The 23,867-nt window shown below is 37.3% G+C and overlaps 1 protein-coding gene across 2 annotated transcripts in view; it reads left to right on the top strand.

The window, feature by feature from the left end:
* The window catches only part of bahd1 (bromo adjacent homology domain containing 1), a 32,933-nt gene extending 22,422 nt beyond the window's left edge, over positions 1–10,511 (top strand). For both annotated transcript variants that reach the window (XM_084097027.1, XM_084097028.1), the window contains exons 3-7: positions 4,031–4,404; positions 7,241–7,400; positions 7,485–7,564; positions 7,951–8,042; positions 8,125–10,511. In XM_084097027.1, coding sequence (XP_083953153.1) covers positions 4,031–4,404; positions 7,241–7,400; positions 7,485–7,564; positions 7,951–8,042; positions 8,125–8,308 — 890 coding nt within the window. In that variant the 3' untranslated portion in view covers positions 8,309–10,511. The remainder of the gene's footprint in view (positions 1–4,030; positions 4,405–7,240; positions 7,401–7,484; positions 7,565–7,950; positions 8,043–8,124) is intronic.
* Positions 10,512–23,867: the final 13,356 nt, after the last annotated feature.

Genomic DNA, 23,867 nt, shown 5'->3' with positions numbered 1-23,867 from the left:
ACATACAGTATGTGCGTCAAACAGTAAATGCAACAGATAGGTTTTTTAAAGTCAACATTTCTGTGATTAAAGTCAGGTCGACGTTGATTAATCGCTGATGACGTCATTAATGAACGAATAAGCCTGAACCTGGAGCTGAGACTCGAACGCGGGTTGCCTTGTGCACAGCTATGGCATATGATACAGCGCTGCCCACAAGGCTATTGCTCCAACATAACAGCTTATTTTTATCAGTTCATTTGTCTTTGGGTCGTTATATTCCTCACAGATTTCTGCTTGTTCTAAATCAGATGCCAATAAAGTAGCACAGTAAATATAACATTTATATGAATGCATTAGGGAGAGGGTAGTTGAGTATGAATTAATTCTACCTGGCAGCGTGTCTCGAATAATAGTGCAACTGTGTTTTTTTTCTTTACTAAGAAATTTATGCTAGAACATTTCAGTTTCTAAGCTATTATATTGATAAATCACAACAGTGTTGACAATACACTTCTGCACTTCTTAATGATTCTCTGTACGTGAGAATCATCAAAAGTGACAGTAGAGATTTATGTTACAAAAAAGATTGATCTATTTTAAATAAATACTATTCTTTTGAACTTTCTATTAAAAGATTAATGAAAAATGTAAAATGTGAAACAGTTTCCAAAAAGAATTTAAGCAGCACAACTGTTTTTACCATTGATAATAAGAAGTAGAGATGCACCGATGTATAGGCCAATAATTGGTATCAGCCGATAAAAGCAATTATTTTTACTATCGGCCATCAGCCAATTGTTTAAAAACAAGATGATCCAGTCCAATTCTATCTTGCCAATCAAAAGGGGGGTGGAAAAACATGTTCAGACTGCAACTCATACTGTGTGTGAAGAAAATCTCTCTTGTGTTAAATTTAGGGCAAGTTAATGTGACAATACAGAAAATACATTAACAGTAAAAAAAAAAAACAGTGATGTTAAAGCTGGCTCTATTTGACCCTATGAATCACCCGTAGTTCAAGCCAGGGTTGCCAGATCTGCGTTTTTTCCCTACATCAAACATTATTTGTAGCACCTCCCATCCAATAATCGCAAAGAGCTTTGCGCTTTGTTTTAAGTCTCAGCTTTCAAATTCTGTCCATTTTATCACAAAATTCAAACAATAAATAAAGTTTTGGCACTCTTAAATGTGACGTGACAGATCGCTGTAGCGCCTCCGTTCAAGCAGCAATGTGGAGCACGAGTCATCTCTTCCACTTTAATACAAGTTATAACACACACACACAAAAAATGATGTAACCGAAATGAATTAAGTCTCATGTAATCGCCCAATCAGCGTTAGCAGTTCGTTTGTTATCTATAAAAAAAACGTATGTGCAACCGAGTTGCATACATTTCAGTTTTTATTTGTGTAATTATTAAATATGAAAATAAATACCAGGTCAATATCATGTAATATCATGAATATCAATATCATTCTGAATAATCGGCTATCAGTATCAGCAGAGAAATTTAGTATTGGTCCGTCTCTAATAATAAGAAATGTTTTTTGAGCACCAAATCATCATTATGTGACTCTGAAGACTGACCTGCCATCACAGGAATGAATTACATTTTAAAATATATTAAAATAGTTATTTTTTAAATTAATAATATTTCACAGTTCACACACACACACATTTTAATTTGCACATTGTTTGGAGGAGAAAATTGACTGGATGAATAAAATAATGAAAATACAATTTGACTTGTATTAAGCCTTATTTACCTTATTTATCCATAAGGTATACATAAAAAGAGTGACAATGGCACATCTTGCCTCACTTTCCCCTATAATGTGAGAGATGGAAATATCATTATGTAAATTAACAAATTACTTATTTTTAGAGAAAATGTATCTCTTAAATGGATGGAAGGATTTCCACATTCATCATTCTATGCCATGTTTGTATCCTCAGCCTTGACCCAGTCTCAGCAGTAGACATCTTTATGAATGAGCTCACACAGTCTCAAAGTGATTGATCTAAAGGTGTACACAAGAAATACATTAAAAGACATTAAAAGATGTCAAGAGAAACCCTGTCAAGGTTGCAGGGAAAAAAGTAACTGCTTGAATAGGAGACAAAAGAAATGAAATTCCCTTCCCCAGCCACGTCATTGTAGCTGCATGTTCCCTGCAGTCTGTTCGCTGTTGGTTTGCATGTGAGTAATTGCCACAGGTGGGGAAGGGGTGCTGGTTATTTTTGTTGGCAGGAGACTTGAACTGTCTGTTCATTGTGAGGTGGCAGCTGTGGTCTCGCAGACGCATGTGAACCTCGGTACAGGCAGAGACCTCCGCAGAGATGCTCCCTTGTTGGTTTTTAACCACACGGCTCCGTTATACGATGTAATTTTTCACTCACCGTAATCTCCGTTAATGAGACAGTAATCTGACTCTCTGTGGGTTTCTCTTTAGGTACAGAATGACTTTCACCGTGACAAGACAAACAAGCAAAGCAGAGGCATTTTAGTATTAATTTGAAGTTGGTATATTTAAATGGATGTGGAAATTGTGTAATTTTTGAAAGTGCAAAGCTTTACACTTTAAGAAAATCTCACATGCACAAAGTGCTGTATTGAACCGTTCAATACTGTGCGAGCTAAAACTGAGTGTAAATTTATTAAAACTGTCTGAATACTGCAGGGGGAAGTGAAGTTTTCCTCCAATAACGCAACACTTTCTTGCTTGAGTGAATGTACAATGATTGTGTTTTTCCTTACACGCTTACCCAGACTCGATCCACAGAGACCAAGCGCTGTGAACTGGGTTATCTTAAGTATTGTTATCTATTTTTTTGTGTAGACTGAGTGCGATTACCACTCCAACGGCATGTCATTGTGTGCACTTGGCTGTTTGATTTGGTCAGATTTGGTGTTCAATTTACGCTTGTTGGTTCTATTAGATTTGGAGTCTAGATTGTAATAAAATGTCTGCATTTGCTATTCATTGATGTCAAACCTCAGGGGATGAGTAGGGTAATACTGATAGACCTGATCTTTTGCATGAGAGGAGTCTGCCCTGCTGCAGTTTAAAACCACCAACTTGTTAATCAGCTATTAAAGAGTCATTCCTCTTCCCTCACTGCAGTGGTGAAGTGGCCAGTAAAACAGAAAATCAAGAGATAAGAGAGAATTAATTTCAGACAAGTCTTCATGCCTTCACTGTCTGACCTCTAACCCTGATTTGACCATGCAGATAGACTAAACTGCATTTAAATGACTGAAAATGAAACTCAGCAGTCTCACAAGATTTCCAATTTAATTTAAAAATGGAAGACTTATGATTTAATTTAGAAAATATCTCTATAAAATAATATTTTAAAGAATATTAGATAGTTTAAGACCATGTGGTCACATTGAACTTATCATTGTATGGGAAAACGAAAGATCAAAATGTGAAGAAAAAAATCACCTTTTGCTCCATGGATAAAAATCAGGATACAGTACAGCTTTGGAACAAATCATGACAGAATTTAATTTCTGGGGTCAAGATGAACCCTAAAAATGCACATTTCTTGTCTCTTTATGCATTACCAGAAGAATGCATCACATGTACTTGCTCACACCTCAAATTTCCTCATCACTATGGGAACCACATAGGCAATTGACAGGTTTCCCAAGATTGGCTCATCCACTCGGAATTTTTTTTTAACTGCCCACACAACCTTTACGACACCCTTGGATCACAGCAATTGGATGTTATTGAAATGATAATGCACCGTCATTGTTTTGTTCGAGTTCAATAATGAATTAATAATCAAGTGCTTCACTGTTTCCACATTTCTAAATTGATATGTAGTTCCTGTCATAAAATCCAATCCCCTCAAGGTTGTATATAATTGTGGTTACAGCTCTTAGCTTTGCATCTGACCACGCAGCATCTGGCACACTGACTCATTTATGACTGCATTAGTCTGCTGTGTTGTATTACATGCAATATGGTGTTTATGATCATAAATGCATGTTGAGCATTTTATGAACCAATGATTTTTGCTTTCTCCGCTCTGTAGAAGACTACTCTTACCCTCTGGATGACCACAGCTCATCCATCACGATGCCTTCTGCCCTGCCTCTGTCCATCTGCCCCATCTCCAGTGTGCCTCCATCCACCCAGTCAGTGCCCCACCTGCAGACGCCTCTTCCCGATGCCAGTCGACCCCAGGTGCAGATTAGAGTGGGACGGGAATGCCCTCAGAGGGCCAAGCCGCCCAGTGGCTCTCGTTCTGGGGTGCGGGACTCTGCTGTTTGCCCCCATGTTAAGGATGGCCAACTGGTAGCAGGCCATGGCAGCGGCTCTGCCAAGCAGCCTAAGATCAGTCGTCGCCGGGCAACAAACGGCTGGATGCCTGTTGGTGTGGCAACAGAAAAGGAAGTATTCATCGTGGTACGTTGCCCTGTCCGGGGATGGTGTCAACACAGACTGGCGTATTGAAAGTTTCCTAAAAAGACATTCAGGAGGTGCCCAGAGCCAGACTTAAAGGGATAGTTCACCCAAAAGTGAAAATTCTTTCATTAATTACTCAGCCTCGTGTCGTTCCAAACCGGTAAGACTTTCGTTCATCTTCGGAACACAAATTAAGATCTTTTTAATCGAATCTGAATTATTTATGTCCTTCCATTGACAGCTAGCAACTACCACTTTGACGCTTCAAAAAATTCATAAAGAGATCGTAAAGCTAATCCATATGAATTGAGTGCTTTAGTCCAAAATTTTCTGAAGAGACATGATTGCTTTATATGATGAACAGATTGAATTTAGGCCTTTATTCACATATAAACGTTCATCAACTCACACATCAGATATGGTAAATGGAAACTCAATCATGATTGCTTGATGTGCAAGAACCAATGAGGTTCATTCTCGTGTTACGCAGTACGTGTGAGCTTCAGCGAGAGGTTTGTTCTCACGCATTAAGCAGGTTCGACTGAATTTGTTCACTGATCAATGTTTAAATGTGAATAAAAGACTAAATTCAATCTGTTCATCATATACAGCAATCGTGTCTCTTCAGAAAATTTGGACTGAACCGCTCATATGGATTAGTATGGATTCATATGGATTAGTTTTACGATCTCTTTTTGAACTTTTTGAAGCATCAAAGTGTCAATTGCATAGCTGTCGAAGGAGGAACAGAAAACACTCAGATTTCATCAAAATCATCTTCATTTGTGTTTACGATGTTGAACCAAAGTCGAATGGGTTTGGAACAACATGAGGGTGAGTAATTAATGGCAGAATTTTCATTCATCTTTTAAAGCAGCGATTCATTGAAAGATATTGCATTAATTATATTATTATTATTATTATTCCTGGTAAATTACAAAATAATGCCCCAAGCAAATTTCTTTTGAACAGCTGTTGCAAAATGTCAGTAGTAAACATTGTATTGCGTTCATTGGTAAGGTCATGATTATTAAATTCCAGTGAGGTGCTTTTAAACAAGTATTTTCATGCTGCTGTTTTCTTCTCCATTTTAGTGTTTTTAAGAACTTATAAATAACTTTAAGAAAATTAGTTTATGAAATTTTACACGCATTACTTCAGGATTCAGCAGAAGAACTATTTAGTTCGCCACACAGCAGAGTCATGCCTTTACTTGTTCTTTGGGCTTCTCTGTAGACCTTATGCGCCAGAAACAAGCATGCAGATTTACATACTGTAGAGTTAACGAAAGTTATCATGACCATTGTAATGTTTAATGCGGATGTCATAACAAATCTCAGTAGACTGGGAAGATTTTAAAACAAGTGGTTCATTCATAAATCTGTAAGATCTTATCTTCATGCTGTGGAAGTATAAACTGGTAGACAGAACACAAAGAGCACAGTACTGAAAATGGGCGGGGACTACATAAGGTCTATTGGAATTTGGATACTAGTTTTACCCTTTGTCAAATAGAGTACTAAAAACAAGTCATTTTAATTCATGAAAGACTCTACTATGTAATGATGGTAGATACTGTATATTTTTCCTCATCAGTATTTGTGCAAAATTTCGATGTAGAAAGTTTTTTGTTAAAGAAATTAATATTTTTATTCACCAAGGATGCATTAAGTTGATCAAAAGTGACAGTCAAGACATTTATAATGTTACTTATTTGTTACTTACAAATAATTGCTGTCTTCTGAACTTTCATTACAGAAAAAAAAAGTATCACGGTTTCCACAAAAACCACAACCGTTTTCTACATTGATGATAATAAGAAATGTTTTATAGTCACCAATTAATGATTTCTGTAGGATCACATGACACTGAAAATTGGAGTAATGACTGCTGAAAATACCACAGGAACACAAAACTGAATACAGATCACAGGAATAAATTTCACATTTCACAATAATATTTCACAATATTTCTGTATTTTTGATTAAATAAATGCAGCCTGAGCCTTGATGAGAATAAGATACTTATAATAGAAAACATTCTATTAATCCAAAACTTGAATGGTAGTGTAGATATATTTCAGTATTAAATCCATAGGTCACACTTTAGTTTAGGGTCCAATTCTCACTATTAACTAACTGTTAACTATGACTTTTGCCTCATTAAACTCCTAATTACTGCTTATTAAAAGTTAGAAAGGTTGTTGTTAAGTTTAGGTATTTGATCAGGTGGATTAAGGGATGTAGAATATGGTCATGCAGAATAAGGCATTAACATGTGCTTTATAAGTACTAATAAACAGCCAATATCCTAGTAATATGCATGGTAATAAGCAACTAGTTAATAGTGAGAATTTGACCCTAAACTAAAGTGTTACCAATCCATGTGTTAGTTTTTATATTTTTAGCGGTGGTGCTCTCAATTAGCATGTTAACATCATGCTGTGCTTTAGCTGACCTATTTAAAGAGTCCTTTTTTTAATTTTCCTCCTTTCGCTTCTGCAGTCATGCATTTAGATGTATTTTAACATCTGTTATAATTGCGTCATAATTCATGCTGTTTTTCATAGCTCTCCACATGTTGCATTTGAAAGACAGTGTGTCAAGTTAAAATTAGTGCAATTTTTGAAATGCATTTTGAGACTAGTCGTTCAGACAACCCACCCACTACTTGATTGATCTATATCAAGTAAAGCTTTAAATAATTCAGCTGGCTTCAAATTGATCCCTTATTGGAGTTTTTAAAATGTGTACCTTTTTTTTGTACATGTCTAACGTGATACAAAAGTGTATAATGAGATAAAATGTGGAACTCTATATTTTTCATTTGATTGAAGGGTGAGGAATCAACATCCCTGCGCAGATGCTATGAAGGAGTGCAGAGAGATGGAGAGGTGATCAGGGTCAGAGACGCCGTGCTACTGCGCTCAGGTCCCAGGAAGAAGTCCTTGCCTTATGTGGCCAAAGTCTCCGCCTTCTGGGAAGACCCTGAGTCAGGTAAGGCTTCCTCTAAACGCTGTTTTCTCTAATACATCAATGAAAGTCACAGAAGAGCTCACAATTCTTGAATCCTACTTTTAGGGGAGCTGATGATGAGCTTGTTTTGGTACTACCGCCCAGAACACACTCAGGGGGGTCGCATTCCCAGCATGCACTGTGAGGTGAGTCTAGAATTGCTCATGGCACAGCCGTGTGGTCCTCCGGGGACTTGCAATGTCAACATTTGACTTCCTTTGATTATGAGTTTCATATAGGAAGTAGGCAGCACAAGTTTCCTGTGTTCAGTAAACCACTGGAATAGGGACACTGGACAAACAAATGACTCCCAGCACTCTCAAACATGTTATGAACACTGTATATCTACTATAATTCATGAAGGGAATGATATTTTAACATGCCTGTATCTTCCAACTTCCATGTATTTGATTCAATATGTATCTGCATTTTCATTTCACATTGTATGTTTTGCAATATTTATTTAGTACACTTACAGCATGGATTCCCTTAAGTTAAATATAAAATATTAAAGCTGTGTGAATTTTTCCAGAATGAGATTTTCGCGTCTCGGCATCAGGATGAAAATAGTGTGGCATGTATCGAGGATAAGTGCTATGTGTTGACATTAGCACAGTACTGTAGGTAAGCGATCATATTTATCGCCAAGTGTCAAATGTATCATCACCTCCTATCCTTTGTACAAATCTGATCTTTAATGTTTCAGATTTTGTGCCTTGGTGAAGTGTCATGAGGAGGGCTTACCCAGACGTAGCCCCCTGGTCCCTCCCTCCGACTATGTAATTCCAGCTCATCGTTGCGTGCCCAACGACATCGATCCTGACCTGGTGTTCGTCTGCCGCCACGTTTACGACTACCGCTACGGCCGTCTGCTGAAAAACCTGCAGTAGGTCTGGATGGAGCCATACACTGAAACCAGAATCCAAAACGTTATGACACAATCAAAGTCCTATCAACTGGACGGCCACAAGTCTTTAGGGAGTTGTTATTGTTTCCCACTTTTTTTCCTTTAGGATAAATGCTCTCGGCGTAGCACTCCTGAAAAAAAAACTAAGTTTCAACTATTATCCCTTGTGACTTTATATAACGGCATTCTGAGCACAACTTACCTTGAGTTCAAAGGTACCGATCGCCAAAATGTGATTTTTTTCACTCCATGAATTCGAGTATTTATTTTTGCAGTTATCTTTTATATTTGCTGAATGAGTGTAAAAAGAACAAAAAATTAATGCAGGTACATTAACAATGACCTTGAAATATGTAATAGAGCTCTAATATTCTCTTTTTGGTAGTAAACGCACCCTTATTGAACTAATTATCTGTAGATGGAAGGTTCAAAATATTTATTTTTAGATAAATTGAACACAAGCCCCGTGTTTTAGGAGGCACCAATCGGTTTGATCCTCAACTCACTGGCCAATCATTCATTTAGTCATCATAACAGGGTGTGGGGGATCATAGATTTATTGTGGCGGACCAAATATTCCAGAATGCATTTGGTTAACTTACCATTCTTGTTGACTGACCAATGTGTAATGAGCTTTCGTCCTCCCGTCGCCCATCATGACTTGCCTTATATCCTACACCGAGTTTCCCCGTTTTCTGCCTTCCCAGCAAACCAAAGGTTATCACGCCACTCCTTAACATCCACCTTCGCTACTCCATTAGTTTGCACTAAAATGTATCATTCACCAAGTCAGCAGTCTGACTCAGTTCAAAATGTCACCTGCTACTGATCTCCAATGCAGGAAAATACTGTGTATTTGTTGTACGTGTACAAAGATACGAGAGAACTCGCAAACTGTCAGTTACAAATGTGAATGGACAAACTTTATCTCGCGTGCACAGGCCTGCTTTCAACATGTGCCCTTTGCTTCTCGTCCTACATGGTAGTTTTGTTACAAGATCGCTAATTATGAAATGAGGAAGCTGTTTTATATGGTCTGTTTGTGCCTTTAAATAGTTAACAGTCTGCTATGTGAAGAAACACTGGTTGATTGGTTTTGTTTTTCCTCAAGCCTCTTCGCGTTTTTGGCCTGCTTGTTTTTCACCACATTTTTATCTATGCTAAAAAGCGTCGATAAGATTGTTTGATCGCACTATGCTGACCTTTACACTTCCCTGTTTTGGACTTTTTTCAAAAATCAAGAGGACTTTACACAAGAGTTACAAAGTGATATTGTACTCACAGGGACTCCAAAAAAGGTCAACCTCTGATGAAGAAGGAGACCTGTTTGTTGTTTTGTTTTGTTTTTTATGTAAAGACTATTTGACTTAGGTTTTTTATGTTCAGATGTGATTTGTTGAGGTATTTTTGAATCCATTCCTTTCACATTATTCAGATCTAAGTGAATGTTAATCAATCGGAAGTAATTATGTCATTGTGATGAAGTTGAGATATGACCTCTGTCGTTTAGTAGTTATACGCCCTTTGCATATATATATATATATATATATATATATATATATATATATATATATATATATATATATATATATATATATATATATATATATATATATATATACACCAAACTATACAAAAGCAGAAGCGAAATAATCTCGTCCTGATCTTCCGTTCTGTTTTTTTTGTTTGTTTTTTTTCTCAGTTAATGTTATCTCCCAGCGTCAGATATGCCAGTTTAGACGTGTTAATGCCATAGCGGTTTCGTGGAACATTTTCAGCAGAGCTTTTGCTTTGGTTGGCAATGTGGTTGAGTAGACTCCTTGATGGTTGCTGTTTTTGTCAAAATTATGTATTTTTGAAATGTATACTTCTCTAGCAGAATGTTCTGGATGGCAAATACAACATATTGTGTACCAAAATGAGGAGAGGTAGAGAGGATTACGTTCATTCCTCTGTATACAAAACTGACCATGAATTCCAAGCTCTTTGCTCCTTTGATGAATGGCTGTTTGTGTGTATGTGGGCGAGCGTGTCTATACAAATATATATATTTCAGTGCAGCATGGAAGTACTGGGCATTCTTTGAAATAATAGATCTAGCACAGCGCATTTGTATTATTTAAGATAGAAATGTATATTATAAGAGGAAAATATTTAAAAGGAATAAATAATATATGAGCATCAAATCCTTTGTCTTGTTTGTTTTACTAATACCGAATTGAGTTCCTTGACTTGTGATGTATTGATGTGGATCCAAATAAACCATAAAGCACATCATTACATTTAACACTGGTTGTGAGATGATAACAGCTTCTCAAAGCCCATCCTGAGGCATCTTTCAAAAAAATCCATATTACATAATGAGGTTTTCCTCAGATGTGTGTGTATTTTTCCTGTAGGCTTTGTGTATTGCTGTAACTTAAATTAAATCAATGTTCAATTAATATTACATTGTGTATTAAAAAACCTTATTACTGAAATTATTAAACACATTTTTCAAACAAAAACATGAGGAAGAATATACATAACAAGCTGTTATTCAATGCATAACTGAGAATGACTGAATAAAATTAAAATTTTAACTTATATTTTAATATATTTTAGTGAACACAAGCTGCACTGGTGCAGAGTTGCCACAGGGTGTCATGCTGGACCTACCTGGACCCTCTTCTGCCCAACAACACTGTCTTATTAGAGAAATGAAGCACTGCTAGCAGTTGCAAATACTATTATGCAGTAAAACATCCAACATTGCCACGTCGCCTTATAATGCAAATCAACAAAAATATTTGGTCCCACTTTATATTAAGTGGCTTTAAGTAGGCTACTATGTACTTATGTCGAAAAATAAGTACAATGTACTGGTAAGGTTAGGGACAGGTGTGGTAGTATGGGTAGCTTTAAGGGTGGATTAAGGTGTATGGGAAGGATCAACAGTGTAATTACAAATTTAATTACATTAATTTATTACAGCTGTAATTACAAGCAGGTATTTTCAAAATGTAAGTACAATGTTTAAGGGATAATGTATAGCGAGGCGGTTGTTATAGCGAATAACAACCCCGACAGGCTGGACGGGAATCAGCCTGAAGGGGTTGTTGTTATTCGCTATAACAACCTCCTCGCTATACATTATCCCTCTTATTACATGGCTACCTACAAAATAAATAAATAATTTGACACAAAATATTAATTTAAAAAGGAGTTTATTGATTTAAAAACGATTGTATTGCTTCCGCTAAAGAAAATAGTCCGTTCCGCGTCCATAGCAACGCTCTGTTTTTCATGGCAACGGTGTGTTATACTTCGCAGGGGTCTGTTATCAAGAAATAACAGGCCGCATTCTACATTGGAATTCAACCAAGCCATGTAATAAATGTACACAATACGTCCATTGTATCAAATTATTAATTTAAATGTAAGTGCATAGTACTTAAAGCCACTTAATATAAAGTGTGACCCAAAATTTTGTTGCATGTAACTGCCATGCATTTTCATTTCTATTAATTGCTTATATGATGCATTTACATACGTGCATATTGTCTCTTAAGCGTCATCTCAGGAGCCTACTGAAGCTGTCCAGTTTGTGACTTGAAATGAATTTTCCTGAAATTCCTGAATTAATTTTTCTCCTTGGCATTCTCAAATTCTCTGTGCCCTCTCTGTGTACTACAAGTACAATCCACTTGTAGATTTATCTTGCTGCCTGGATGCTTCAATCCTCATGGAGACCAGTTGGGAAAGTACTTGCAATCAGATTGAAAAATCTGCTAGCTGTAATATATTTCTTTATATAGATTTGAAGCCAGAAAGGCATTTGCTCTTCGTGTTTTATGTTCTACTGGTGTTGCTTTATATGATGCCCCGCAAACGTTTTACTAAATCAAATTGTCATGCTGCTGACATTACAGAAATATGGATTTGCAACAGCCGTGTACGGCAGGTCTTATTTGACATTTGATTCGTGTATAAATATGTGTGCATTTGGTGAATTCTGAAAACTTCAGCAGAGGGCCTGAATGAAGCTCACACCATGAGCTAAATTAGATTCTTCTGCAATCTTTTGTTTGCATTATTAATGATCTGTGTGAAAAATGATGTTAATGTCTTGGAAGCAATAATGATATTTTTAGTCCTTCAGTTATGCTAATGTTGTAAGATAAGCACAATTTGATGTTGCCATCTGTCCAATAAACAAGTGCTTTCATTGGCTCATGCCTACATTTACAGAATAACTGTTGTTTACCCTAAAGAGCAAACTGTTGCTATTTTAATCATTTTGCTTTACTTTGTTTCCTAGATTATTTGAAATCATATAGACATGTCAAAGTTATATTTGGGTCAGGAGATGCAGGAAAATATTGAATATGTTTTAACAATAAAATGCTCTTAGGCGAATGCAAATTTGTGCATAGGTAAATGTCACAGTGTCTGGTTTGTGTTTCCCCGGGTGTCCACTAGAGGTCTCTTCCCCATACTGTCACCATTCACTCTGGAACTGCATTTCCCACGATCCTTTGTCTGTTCTCATCACTCATCATTGCACACAGCTGTTTCTAATTACATTGTTTAGTTTCTGTGTATAAATACCCTGTCTGTTTTAGTCCTTGTCACGGAGTCATTGTATATGGTCACTCACCACACTTCAGAGTTCTGTGTTCCTTGCCTGTTTCTTGTTTTGTTTATTTGTATTTGGATTGCTAACATGGACTTTGAACCTTGCCTGGATGACTACAAGATGGATTACACTTTAAAGGAACACTCCACCGTTCTTTGAAACAGAGCTTATTCACCTTCTTTCCTACATTTAGATAGGTGGGCAAATGCATTTTTGTCTCAGTGCATGCATTGTTTTAGTTTGACAGGGTCGGCACTAGCTTAGCTTAGCATAATGAATGGAATCCTTTGTTGCCAGCTAGCATGTCCTGAGTAAAAGTGATATAAATTTTTTTAAAAACCCACCTAATTACTTATTGTGGCCTGCGTATTCACAACAAGTACAAATAGCGATGCAGATTAACACTAGGCGATTTCCTAGGCAGATATTGACTTGGGACTATATTAGGGGGAAGCACAGGCGAAGCACTGCTGCTTAGGCGCAGAGATATCACGCCCAAGTAGCAGTGCTTCGCCTGTGCTTCCTTAATATATAAGTCAATATCTGCCTAGGATATCGCCTAGTGTTAATCTGCATCACTATTTGTACTTGTTGTGAATACGCAGACCACAAGAAGTTATTAGGTGGGTTTTAAAAAAATTTTATATCACTTTTACTCAGGACATGCTAGCTGGCAACAAAGGATTCCATTCATTATGCTAAGCTAAGCTAGCGCCGACCCTGTCAAACTAAAACAATGCATGCACTGAGACAAAAATGCATTTGCCCACCTATCTAAATGTAGGAAAGAAAGTGAATAAGCCCTATTTCAAAAAACGGTGGAGTGTTCCTTTAATAAACACCTACTGCCATACTGCATTTGGATCTACCTATTTTCCTGTGTGTCCCCGTGACAGTAAATGTACCTTACGAATGTTTAAAATCTATTCATAGCAGGGAAAACAAATCATAAAATGCAGATGTTTATAATGCAGAACCAACACAGATGTATTGTTTATTCTCAGTCCAACATATAAACAAGTTTCAAAACCATTTCAGAGCTGTAATCAAATCTTAGATTATGAAAGAAAGCAAAATCAAATTTTGCAACTCATCCCTTATCAACCAAATGCACTCCGCTAGAGATTCAAAATGTTTCCATGGCATTTAAATCTGTAAATTAATTGAGCAGGTAAGCAGCATTATAAATATTCATGAGGCATCTGATTTATTCGCATATCAGTCCTTGTATTCGATCTCACTTATCTCTGTGAGAGACTTGGATAGTGCACTTTTTCCTCAGTCCTCCCAAGTGAGATAAGTGAGGCTTTGGAGATGAAAAGAGAAAAATATACCATTGCTCACACCAGCAGCTTTGCTTATAGACGGGAGAGGAAATTAAATCATCAAGGACTGGTGTTTACTTCTGTCTTTTCTTTATGTTGACATGTATAATATAAATGTATATGCATTTTTCTGTCTTTTTTTTTTTTCCGGATAGAATATCATCATTTCCTCCTTGACTTTTTAATGTCAGTAAAAGAAATGCATAATAAACACAATATTTCGGAGAGAGCAACAGATGTATCAGGAAAAAAATGCTTGCTTTGTGTGCTTATATCTCTGTGAAGAAACTTATTTTTAGGTAACTTTTAACTGTAAATTCTATTAATATACAGTAGCCACACACTGATTTCAAACCGTATAATGCATTTTTAAAAATCATATTAAAATGTGATATTGTTTGTGTACAACAGTTAAATACACAAGAAGTTAGTAGTCAGTAAATTATGTTTTACACAATATGGTCAGTCATTTTCCATCTATTTTTGCTACATCAACAGTGTCAAAGAAGAATCACTCTGAGCAATCTGTTTCGAGAGAATCAGGTAAATTAATTATTTAATGATTCTTTTGTAAAGGCAGTTAAATGTCATTCCTGAATGAATCAGTGTTGACTGAATTGGTTGAATGAATTATTCAATGACTCGCTCATATGGACAATGGTTAACCCACCTGATATTCATTACCAAATAGTTTTGAACAGTGATTTTTAAGATGTGTCTGTGAGTAGTATAGTAACACAAAGCCTAAAAATAATCATAATATAAATTTTTGGTTTTGGTATGATTTGAATTAGAATTTTTTAGAAGTAGTAAATCTTTCAATGCTTACTATAAACTAAACTCAGAGAGCGTGGAGGAACAGTGTGATATATATCTAAGTGGGGGAAATCAGTACGCTTCTGATAGCTTGAGAGTGTCTCGATATGATGGATGTTTCCAGGGAGGAAATGACTTGCAGCTGTTTTACTCTATATATTCTGCACCTGTCTGAGTTTTGAAGCATGACACATGAAAGACATACTGACTATTAGTGAGGTAAAACTGAATGTGGCCCACTGTTTCTCTGAACACATATGCACAAAGAAATGTACAAAATACAAAATATGATAGGCTATAATAAATACTAGATATACACATAATAACAAACATAAATACTAAATTTACTAATACTAATTTAAAGTCAGCAGGTATTGTCTTTCACAATCCATTTTACTTCCACACTGTGATGAGAAATATGAGATATTAAACAAGAAAAATTGTGAGATGAGAATTTGATCATAAAAAGGCCACTTTTTATGATCAAATTCCCATCTCACAATTTTCTTGTTTAATTCTAAAAAGTTCTAAATATTAAGTAAATATTCTAAGAGGGTTACAATACATACAATTCTGAAATACCATAACGAATCTTACAAGCAATTGAATTTTAGAGTTCTTTAGAGCATTCAAATGTATATCAACAACTTTCTTGAAAATAAAACAAAAAAGCTAAAAAAAAAAAAAAGGCTTCAGAATAAAGTGGCAGTTTGAGAATGGAGACAGAAAAAAAAAACAAGAGTGCTAAAACAATCCTTAAAAAGATATTTGGCTTTTGGTTAACAGTTAGGTGTCCTTTGTGGAATACTTGATTGTAATTGTTCAATGTCAGAAAAACAAGCAATGTAAACTGGTTCAGTGTCAGATATTTCCTTATATATGGACATAATTACCTCCGCTACTTAGTGACTATTGTAGGAGCACATCTGATCTACTCTGGACCTGGTTCCAGCTGCGGCTGGCATAGTAGCTAAAAGCGGACTCGCCATGCTTAGAGTGTGAACCCTTGGTATTTCTAGCTGATATGATCCTAATGATCTGAGTGATTTATATTCAGTGAGCATATCTGCAATGTATTGAGGTCCTAGGCCATTGAATGATTTATATACCAGTAATAATCCTTTAAAATCAATCCTAAATCTAACTGGGAGCCAGTGTGAAGACCTGAGGACTGGTGTGATATGTTCATATTTTCTGGTTCTGCTCAGAATCCTGGCGGCAGCGTTCTGTATGAGCTGCAACTGTCTTATGGTCTTTTTGGGAAGGCCAGTGAGGAGTCCATTACAATAATCCACCCTGCTGGTGATGGAAGCATGAACAAGATTCTCTAAGTCTTGTCTGGAAACAAAGCATCTAATTCTGGCAATATTTTTCAGATGATAATATGCTGATTTAGTTATTGCTTTGACATGACTAGCATGCCTATTATACCTAATAGGTAATTAGCGGGGTAAAGTAAAATGAAATGAAAAATAATACCTATTAGCAAAATTTCAGCAAACTTCTGCAGGCAAAAAAGGTCCATATAGTGTAGTTACCTAGAAGTCGCTGTCAAACCAAGCAGCTTTCAAGTAGCTTTTTCTTTTTCTGATTGCGAAGATTCTTATTGAAATGACTGGATTTCGCAAACAAACTTTTTGCCAGACAACGGTAAAGGTTAAGCATAAAGCAAAAAAGGTCAGTTGTCTATTGTCAATAGTGTAGTGATGTATGAAACGCAGCTCACAACAAAGTCACTTTCAAAACAAGCAGCTGTATGTTAGTCCTCTCGTCCAAATCATATGAATAACTGAACCTGAAATTCCCCCATCTCAGTACTTATTTTAGTGAAAATAAGAGGACTTTAGTATCAATATCACTATAATATTGTTGCAGTATTCGTCTTTTTGCTAGGTGGTTGCTTTTTATTAGCGGAAGCCGTAAGATGAAATACAGATATGTTTATAAAATGAATTTAACTCAAATCAATATTTCATGTCCATGCATTTATAGTTGTGGAAAAGGAAATCTTTCAAAAGAAGAGCACCTAGTCTCAAGTGTAATGCTGTTTTCTCATATGTTTCATTGGTCATTTTCAATGGAAGAGATACTACTCAGGACTTTCTTTTCTCTGTGAAAAATAATTTTAAAGCATTTACCCCCGCTGTCTACTTCTTACCTCATCCAGAGTCACCAGTGTTTGTAAACCAGACACTGTTTTCTGGTGCAGCATGACAATGAGATCTCCATCCAGTAGCAACTCTACCTTGAACACTAATGATGGAGGTCACTGAACTCTACTTAGTCATGCATTTGCATAATGAAAAAATACAGACCTTTTTCATTTCATTTTACTTTACCCCGCTCTTGATCAAAAAGAGGGGACAATACCTTTGTATCCATCAATGCTCTCAATACTACTTAACAACCGCTGTGTCATAAATGCCTGGTTGTTGAGCTCCATTTGAGCATTTAAATGAAAATTCCTGTTAAGGCTGGTATAATAGCCATACATTCTCCATCATTATCTGATTTATGTCTGCTTTATACTTATAAGGCCTGTTCACAACAAGCGTGATAACTGTAAAGATAAAAATAAAGATTTAGTTTTAAAAATAATTCAAAATTTTAATGAATACACCACAACTATAACAATAATGACAGGAACAATATCATTGAATCATTTTAGTAAAGATTTTTTCCTCAGCTGATTAACGATAAAAACACTGAGCCAATCAGAATCCATCTGACTTTAAAGGCCCCCTGAAATCAAAATGTAAGTTTTTTAGCTTTTAGTATGCATATGTTAGCCTTAAGGTTATAAATAAGCTGGTCTGTTCTAAAATTCGCATTTAGGAGATAATCATTCAAAACTTACAATCTCTCACTTCCGCTAAAATGGATGACAGATTTTTATGACATCACCGCGGACTTCAGCTTCTCATCACATCTTCTGTCCAATCAAATGCTCTCAAGAATCTAAAGCTCCGCCCCTTATGCTATAAATACCACCTGGACAAAGCGACCGTTGACACGTCACGGAGCAATATGGGTTGGAGATGTGTGTTCGGTTTCTCAAACGCTCGAGTTTTATTCCGTTTTCCAACTGTACGTTGGTTAAGAATGAAATGGCTATTTATTCACACCTCTACTATTAAATCCAACGTATCATCAGCGCTCGGATTCGCTTCCATGGTGCTGTCAAGTAGGACTTGCTGTCTGTGAGGTAAACTAAACGCTATTGGCTATTTGAAAAGGGGGAGGGGCCATTCAATATGTCCCGCCTTAGCTTCATGTTGAAATTAGGTCAACCCATCATACAAAGCCCAATATCGCGTTACAAGTTACATCCAGTGGTGTGGACGCTATCTTTATAGTTATCATTCTTGGTGTCAACAGGCCCTACATTTTTCATTCCTGTTCTGTTCTGAGTACTGAAAAAGTTAAAGGATTTGTTGTGGAGTGAGAGGAACTAAAATAAATGTTTATATTGTTTAAAATGTTTATAAAGGTTTTTGGATTATTTAGGGCTATTGGTATTTTGCTAAAACTTGACTTAGCCTGTACACTTACCTACTTACCTGTGTTTTCTTTCTTAACAATGCAATTTTAACCCAGTGAAATTTATAGTCATGTGTGACATATTTTCCAGAAAGCACGGTTAGCTCATTGGCACTACATGCTTTAATGCATCACCTCTGCCGCTCTGCGAGTGATTCATTCAAATAAGACTGATTGATAAGCATTGCCTCCTGCCTTTGGTCACCCTCTCCTTCTCTCAGGTAATTGTGTGCTACTCATTAGAGCTGCCTCCTGCCGCCACGGATAATAAGTCGGCATAAATGGGTTAGCCACTGGACCTTGGGCACTCATTGCTTTTCCCAGATCTCAGGTCTTAACCTGAAACCATTATGGAGACCTTTTCTTAAATCTGAGGGACTGACCGCCAAGCAGAGACAGTGTAATTGCTATGAGAAGCGATTCATCAAGACTTAAGCTTGTGAAGCAGGAATGGAACATGCTGACAAAATGGGGCCGATCAGAAATGGAAGTTTAAATGCCTTCAGAAGCATACTGAAGGCCTCATTTGCATATGGGGATTTGCAAAGAGTCGCCTCTGTCTCTCAAGTGGACAGTGAATTTGGTGGATTGAACAAAAAAGAAAGACAGTAATGCATTTTGTCTAGCAGAGTGTAACATGTAGCTGACATGAGAATGGACTGAAACACTTCAATTAAATGTGTTTACACTGCTGTGCACTTATTGTATGATGGGCAGGAGGGTAATTCCTAACCTATCTTTTGAACTAACTTTTTAAAATATAATATAAATATAAATATATGTTTGTGTTGTAATTTTAGAGACTATTTCTATACAACACTTTTTTTAACTGTTCTTTGAGGAACCTTTCAGTGTTTGGAAATGTACATGTATTTGATGTAATGTTTTATTCTAAAGATTCTTTGAATTCTAAAGAATTCTTTGCAATGCAACGACTGATAGTACTGTTAATTATTATACTGGGACGATTACGTATAGACAAGAAAAATTAGCTCTTGTTAAACTGATTATCTTAAATTTAAATAATGACTTTGAATCCTTTTTAAACTCTTTGGAGATTAAACAAAAATCCCCCAAAACATGTATAAAGGAACTGTAATTTTCTCTGGCTTTGTAATGATGTTATTATTGTTACCATGTACACATAACAAAAAAACTCATTTTACTTAATAGTGAACATTAAAAAAAAATGTGATTAAATAAATATGGTTTCCATCTTTATAATAAGAAAGAAACCCAAGAAAAACACTTAAATTTAGCACCATCATCTCTAGGGGCAATTATATGTGAGAGCGGAGGAAGTTCCCTATGATGTATATTATGTTCAGTGTCAGCAAGTAATTTGGCTTCTCTTGTTTTCTCATATGATGAGTCATATTAAGCAGATTTGAAATAGAAAATGAATAAACCATTTAAAAAAAGAATAATCCGTTGCAGTGGTTTAGTCTTTTTTTTTCTCTATTTCTGCATGGACAAGCAAGCAAACAGTTGTTTCAGCTTGCAGTGATTAAGACGAAATCTGCTCCAATGCATATTTGATTGCATGTCCATCCATGTGGAAATGAACATGAATGTACTGCAATTACTGGTTTTTCATCCAATTATCCAATTTTTTTCTCAGTTCTGTTCAATCTAACAGGAGGGAGGGTTGTGAAAATATACTTTAAGTCCATAGTTCAGCAGATTTGGAGATACTCCTTATGCAGTTCAAACTATTGTTAAAATAAAACTCATGCAGGCAGCCATATAATCACAATTTTGACACTAGCAATCTAACAGGAAAACATGGTATTAGTATGTGTAGAGCAAGCTCCAGATGCATGATGCAGGATAGTGGCAAATGGGAAACTTAGAGGTGAAGGGAGAGAGAGCACTTTAGATGGACCATAATTGATACCCTTTTGCTGGTGAGCATCTCTGTTGAGAGGCTTGTTCCCCACTTTTGTCAGATGCCAATTTACTTTTCATCTTTTAAACTAGCCAGACTCTACAAAAAGCACACAAGGACCTCCTCTGTTTTCTTGTAATTAGCTTTGAATCAATTTCTCCCTGCACTCAATATTCAGCCCACACTCCCTTTGAATATTCATCCATAAACGTGCCATTCTGGTGAGTCTGTTTCTCATTTCTTGTGAAGCTTTCAAATGTGCCATTATTTACTCGCCCTCATATCATCTCAAAACTCCACAGTTTTCTTTCTTTTACTGAAACATTGAAAGAGATGTTTAGAAGGATGTTCGTAATGACTCTTTTCTACACTCTTAGAAGAAAAGGTTCTATTGAACCTTTCAGGGTTCCGTCATGAGCTTCATATATAGAACCTTTTAGTGGTTCCTATCACGGGATCATGTTATGGATTTAGTTTTAATCAATTTTGTTTTAATGAATTTTTGATTTTGATTAAATGTTATGAATTAAACGTCTCATAAACATACTTTATCACTGGAAAAAAATGCAAAAACTTGAACATGAAAGTATTATGCAGTCATTTAAGACATTTGTCCTATGGAACTGTTTTGGCATAAAGAGTTACTAAAATTGAGTCAAGAACCCCAGTGTTCTATATTGAACCCCATTTAACCTTTTTTTGTAAGAGATAGATAAATAGATAGATAGACAGACAGACAGACAGGCAGACGACAGACAAACGACAGACAGACGACAGACAGATGACAGACAGACAGGCAGACGACAGACGACAGACAGACAGATGACAGACAGACAGACGACAGACAAACGACAGACAGAGACAGACGACAGACAGACAGGCAGACGACAGAGACAGGCAGACGACAGACAAACGACAGACAGAGACAGACGACAGACGACAGACAGGCAGACGACAGACAGACAGACGACAGACAGACAGATGACAGACAGACAGGCAGACGACAGACAGACAGACGACAGACAGACAGATGACAGACAGACAGGCAGGCGACAGACAGACAGACGACAGACAGACAGACAAACAAACGGCAGACAGACAGGCAGACGACAGACAGACAGACAGACAGGCAGACAGACAGACGACAGACAGACAGATGACAGACAGACAGGCAGACGACAGACAGACAGACGACAGACAGGCAGACGACAGACAGACAGACAAACAAACGGCAGACAGACAGGCAGACGACAGACAGACAGGCAGACAGACAGACAGACAGACAGATGACAGACAGACAGACAGATGACAGACAGAGAGACAGACAGATGGCAGAACGACAGACAGACAGACAGATGACAGACAGACAGACGACAGACAGACAGATGACAGATAGACAGACAAACGACAGACAGAGACAGACGACAGACAAACAAACGACAGACAGACAGACAGGCAGGCAGACAGACAGACAGACAGACAGACAGACAGACAGACAGACAGACGACAGACAGACAGATGACAGACAGACAGACAGACAGATGACAGACAGAGAGACAGACAGATGACAGAACGACAGACAGACAGGCAGATGATAGACAGACAGATGACAGACAGACAGATGACAGACAGACAGACGACAGACAGACAGACAGGCAGACGACAGACAAACGACAGACAGAGACAGACGACAGACAAACAAACGACAGACAGACAGACAGACAGACAGACAGACAGACAGACGACAGACAGACAGATGACAGACAGACAGACAGACAGTCGACAGACAGACAGATGACAGACAGACAGACAGACAGACAGACAGACAGACAGACGACAGACAGACAGACAGACAGACGACAGACAGACAGATGACAGACAGACAGACAGACAGACAGACAGACAGACAGACAGGCAGACGACAGACAAACGACAGACAGAGACAGACGACAGACAGACAGGCAGATGACAGAGACAGGCAGACGACAGACAAACGACAGACAGAGACAGACGACAGACAGACAGACAGGCAGATGACAGACAGACAGACGACAGACAGACAGATGACAGACAGACAGGCAGACGACAGACAGACGACAGACAGACGACAGACAGACAGGCAGACGACAGACAGACAGGCAGATGACAGAGACAGGCAGACGACAGACAAACGACAGACAGAGACAGACGACAGACAGACAGACAGGCAGATGACAGACAGACAGACGACAGACAGACAGATGACAGACAGACAGGCAGACGACAGACAGACGACAGACAGACGACAGACAGACAGGCAGACGACAGACAGACAGACGACAGACAGACGACAGACAGATGACAGACAGACAGGCAGACGACAGACAGACAGACAAACAAACGGCAGACAGACAGACAGGCAGACGACAGACAGACAGACGACAGACAGACAGATGACAGACAGACAGACAGATGACAGACAGAGAGACAGACAGATGACAGAAAGACAGACAGACAGACAGACATGACAGACAGACAGATGACAGACAGACAGACAGACAGACAGACAGATGACAGACAGAGAGACAGACAGATGACAGACAGGCAGGCAGACAGACAGACAGACAGACAGACGACAGACAGACAGACAGATGACAGACAGAGAGACAGACAGACAGACAGACAGATGACAGACAGACAGACGACAGACAGACAGGACAAAGAGTCTGAAACATCCTTTATCATACTGTAAATCTCGTTCTTACCTTGCACCAAGAGACATTATATTATATCTAATCTTAAATAAGTATATTTTTATAAAGTAAATATTTAATAGCTTGGTGCCCAAGAGTAATCAGCGACAGTGGCTCTGTTTTTACACACCTACTAATGCTGTGTGCTGCCATTTTTTATTATTTATTTTACTTTTTTATTTTACTTTTTAGCACTTCTGGATTGAATTATTCAGTGTGCTGAGTCTGGGAGACTGACCTGTAGCAGAACATTTACCAGTGTAGACATTTATGTTGAGTGCTTCACAGTGCATTTTCAAATATGTAAATGTACAAACATTTGATTGGTGTTTCATGGTACATTTATGAAACTCAGAGTTGTTTGAGACAAATGCAAATTTCTGAGACTGCATTTTTGTGTTAATAGAGAACGAATGCAAGGAATATGTTCTGAAACACCTGGCTGATAGCGATTTAATTCGCTCTTAATTACTGTCTGATTTGGCAAATCTCAAGCATGTACTTGGCAGAAGGGCTCTGCAATAATCTCTCATCTTGTTAATGTGTGCTATATTCTATCCCTTATACTCCTGTAGTTTCCTTGACCAAATGCATCATTTTATAAGTCTATGATTCTGAATAAG

This window comes from Abramis brama (assembly GCF_963993115.1).
Source record: "Abramis brama genome assembly, chromosome: 21".
Taxonomy (NCBI): domain Eukaryota; kingdom Metazoa; phylum Chordata; class Actinopteri; order Cypriniformes; family Leuciscidae; genus Abramis; species Abramis brama.
The sequence above is the reverse complement of the archived record's forward strand: the minus strand, read 5'-3'. Positions and strand labels throughout refer to the sequence as shown.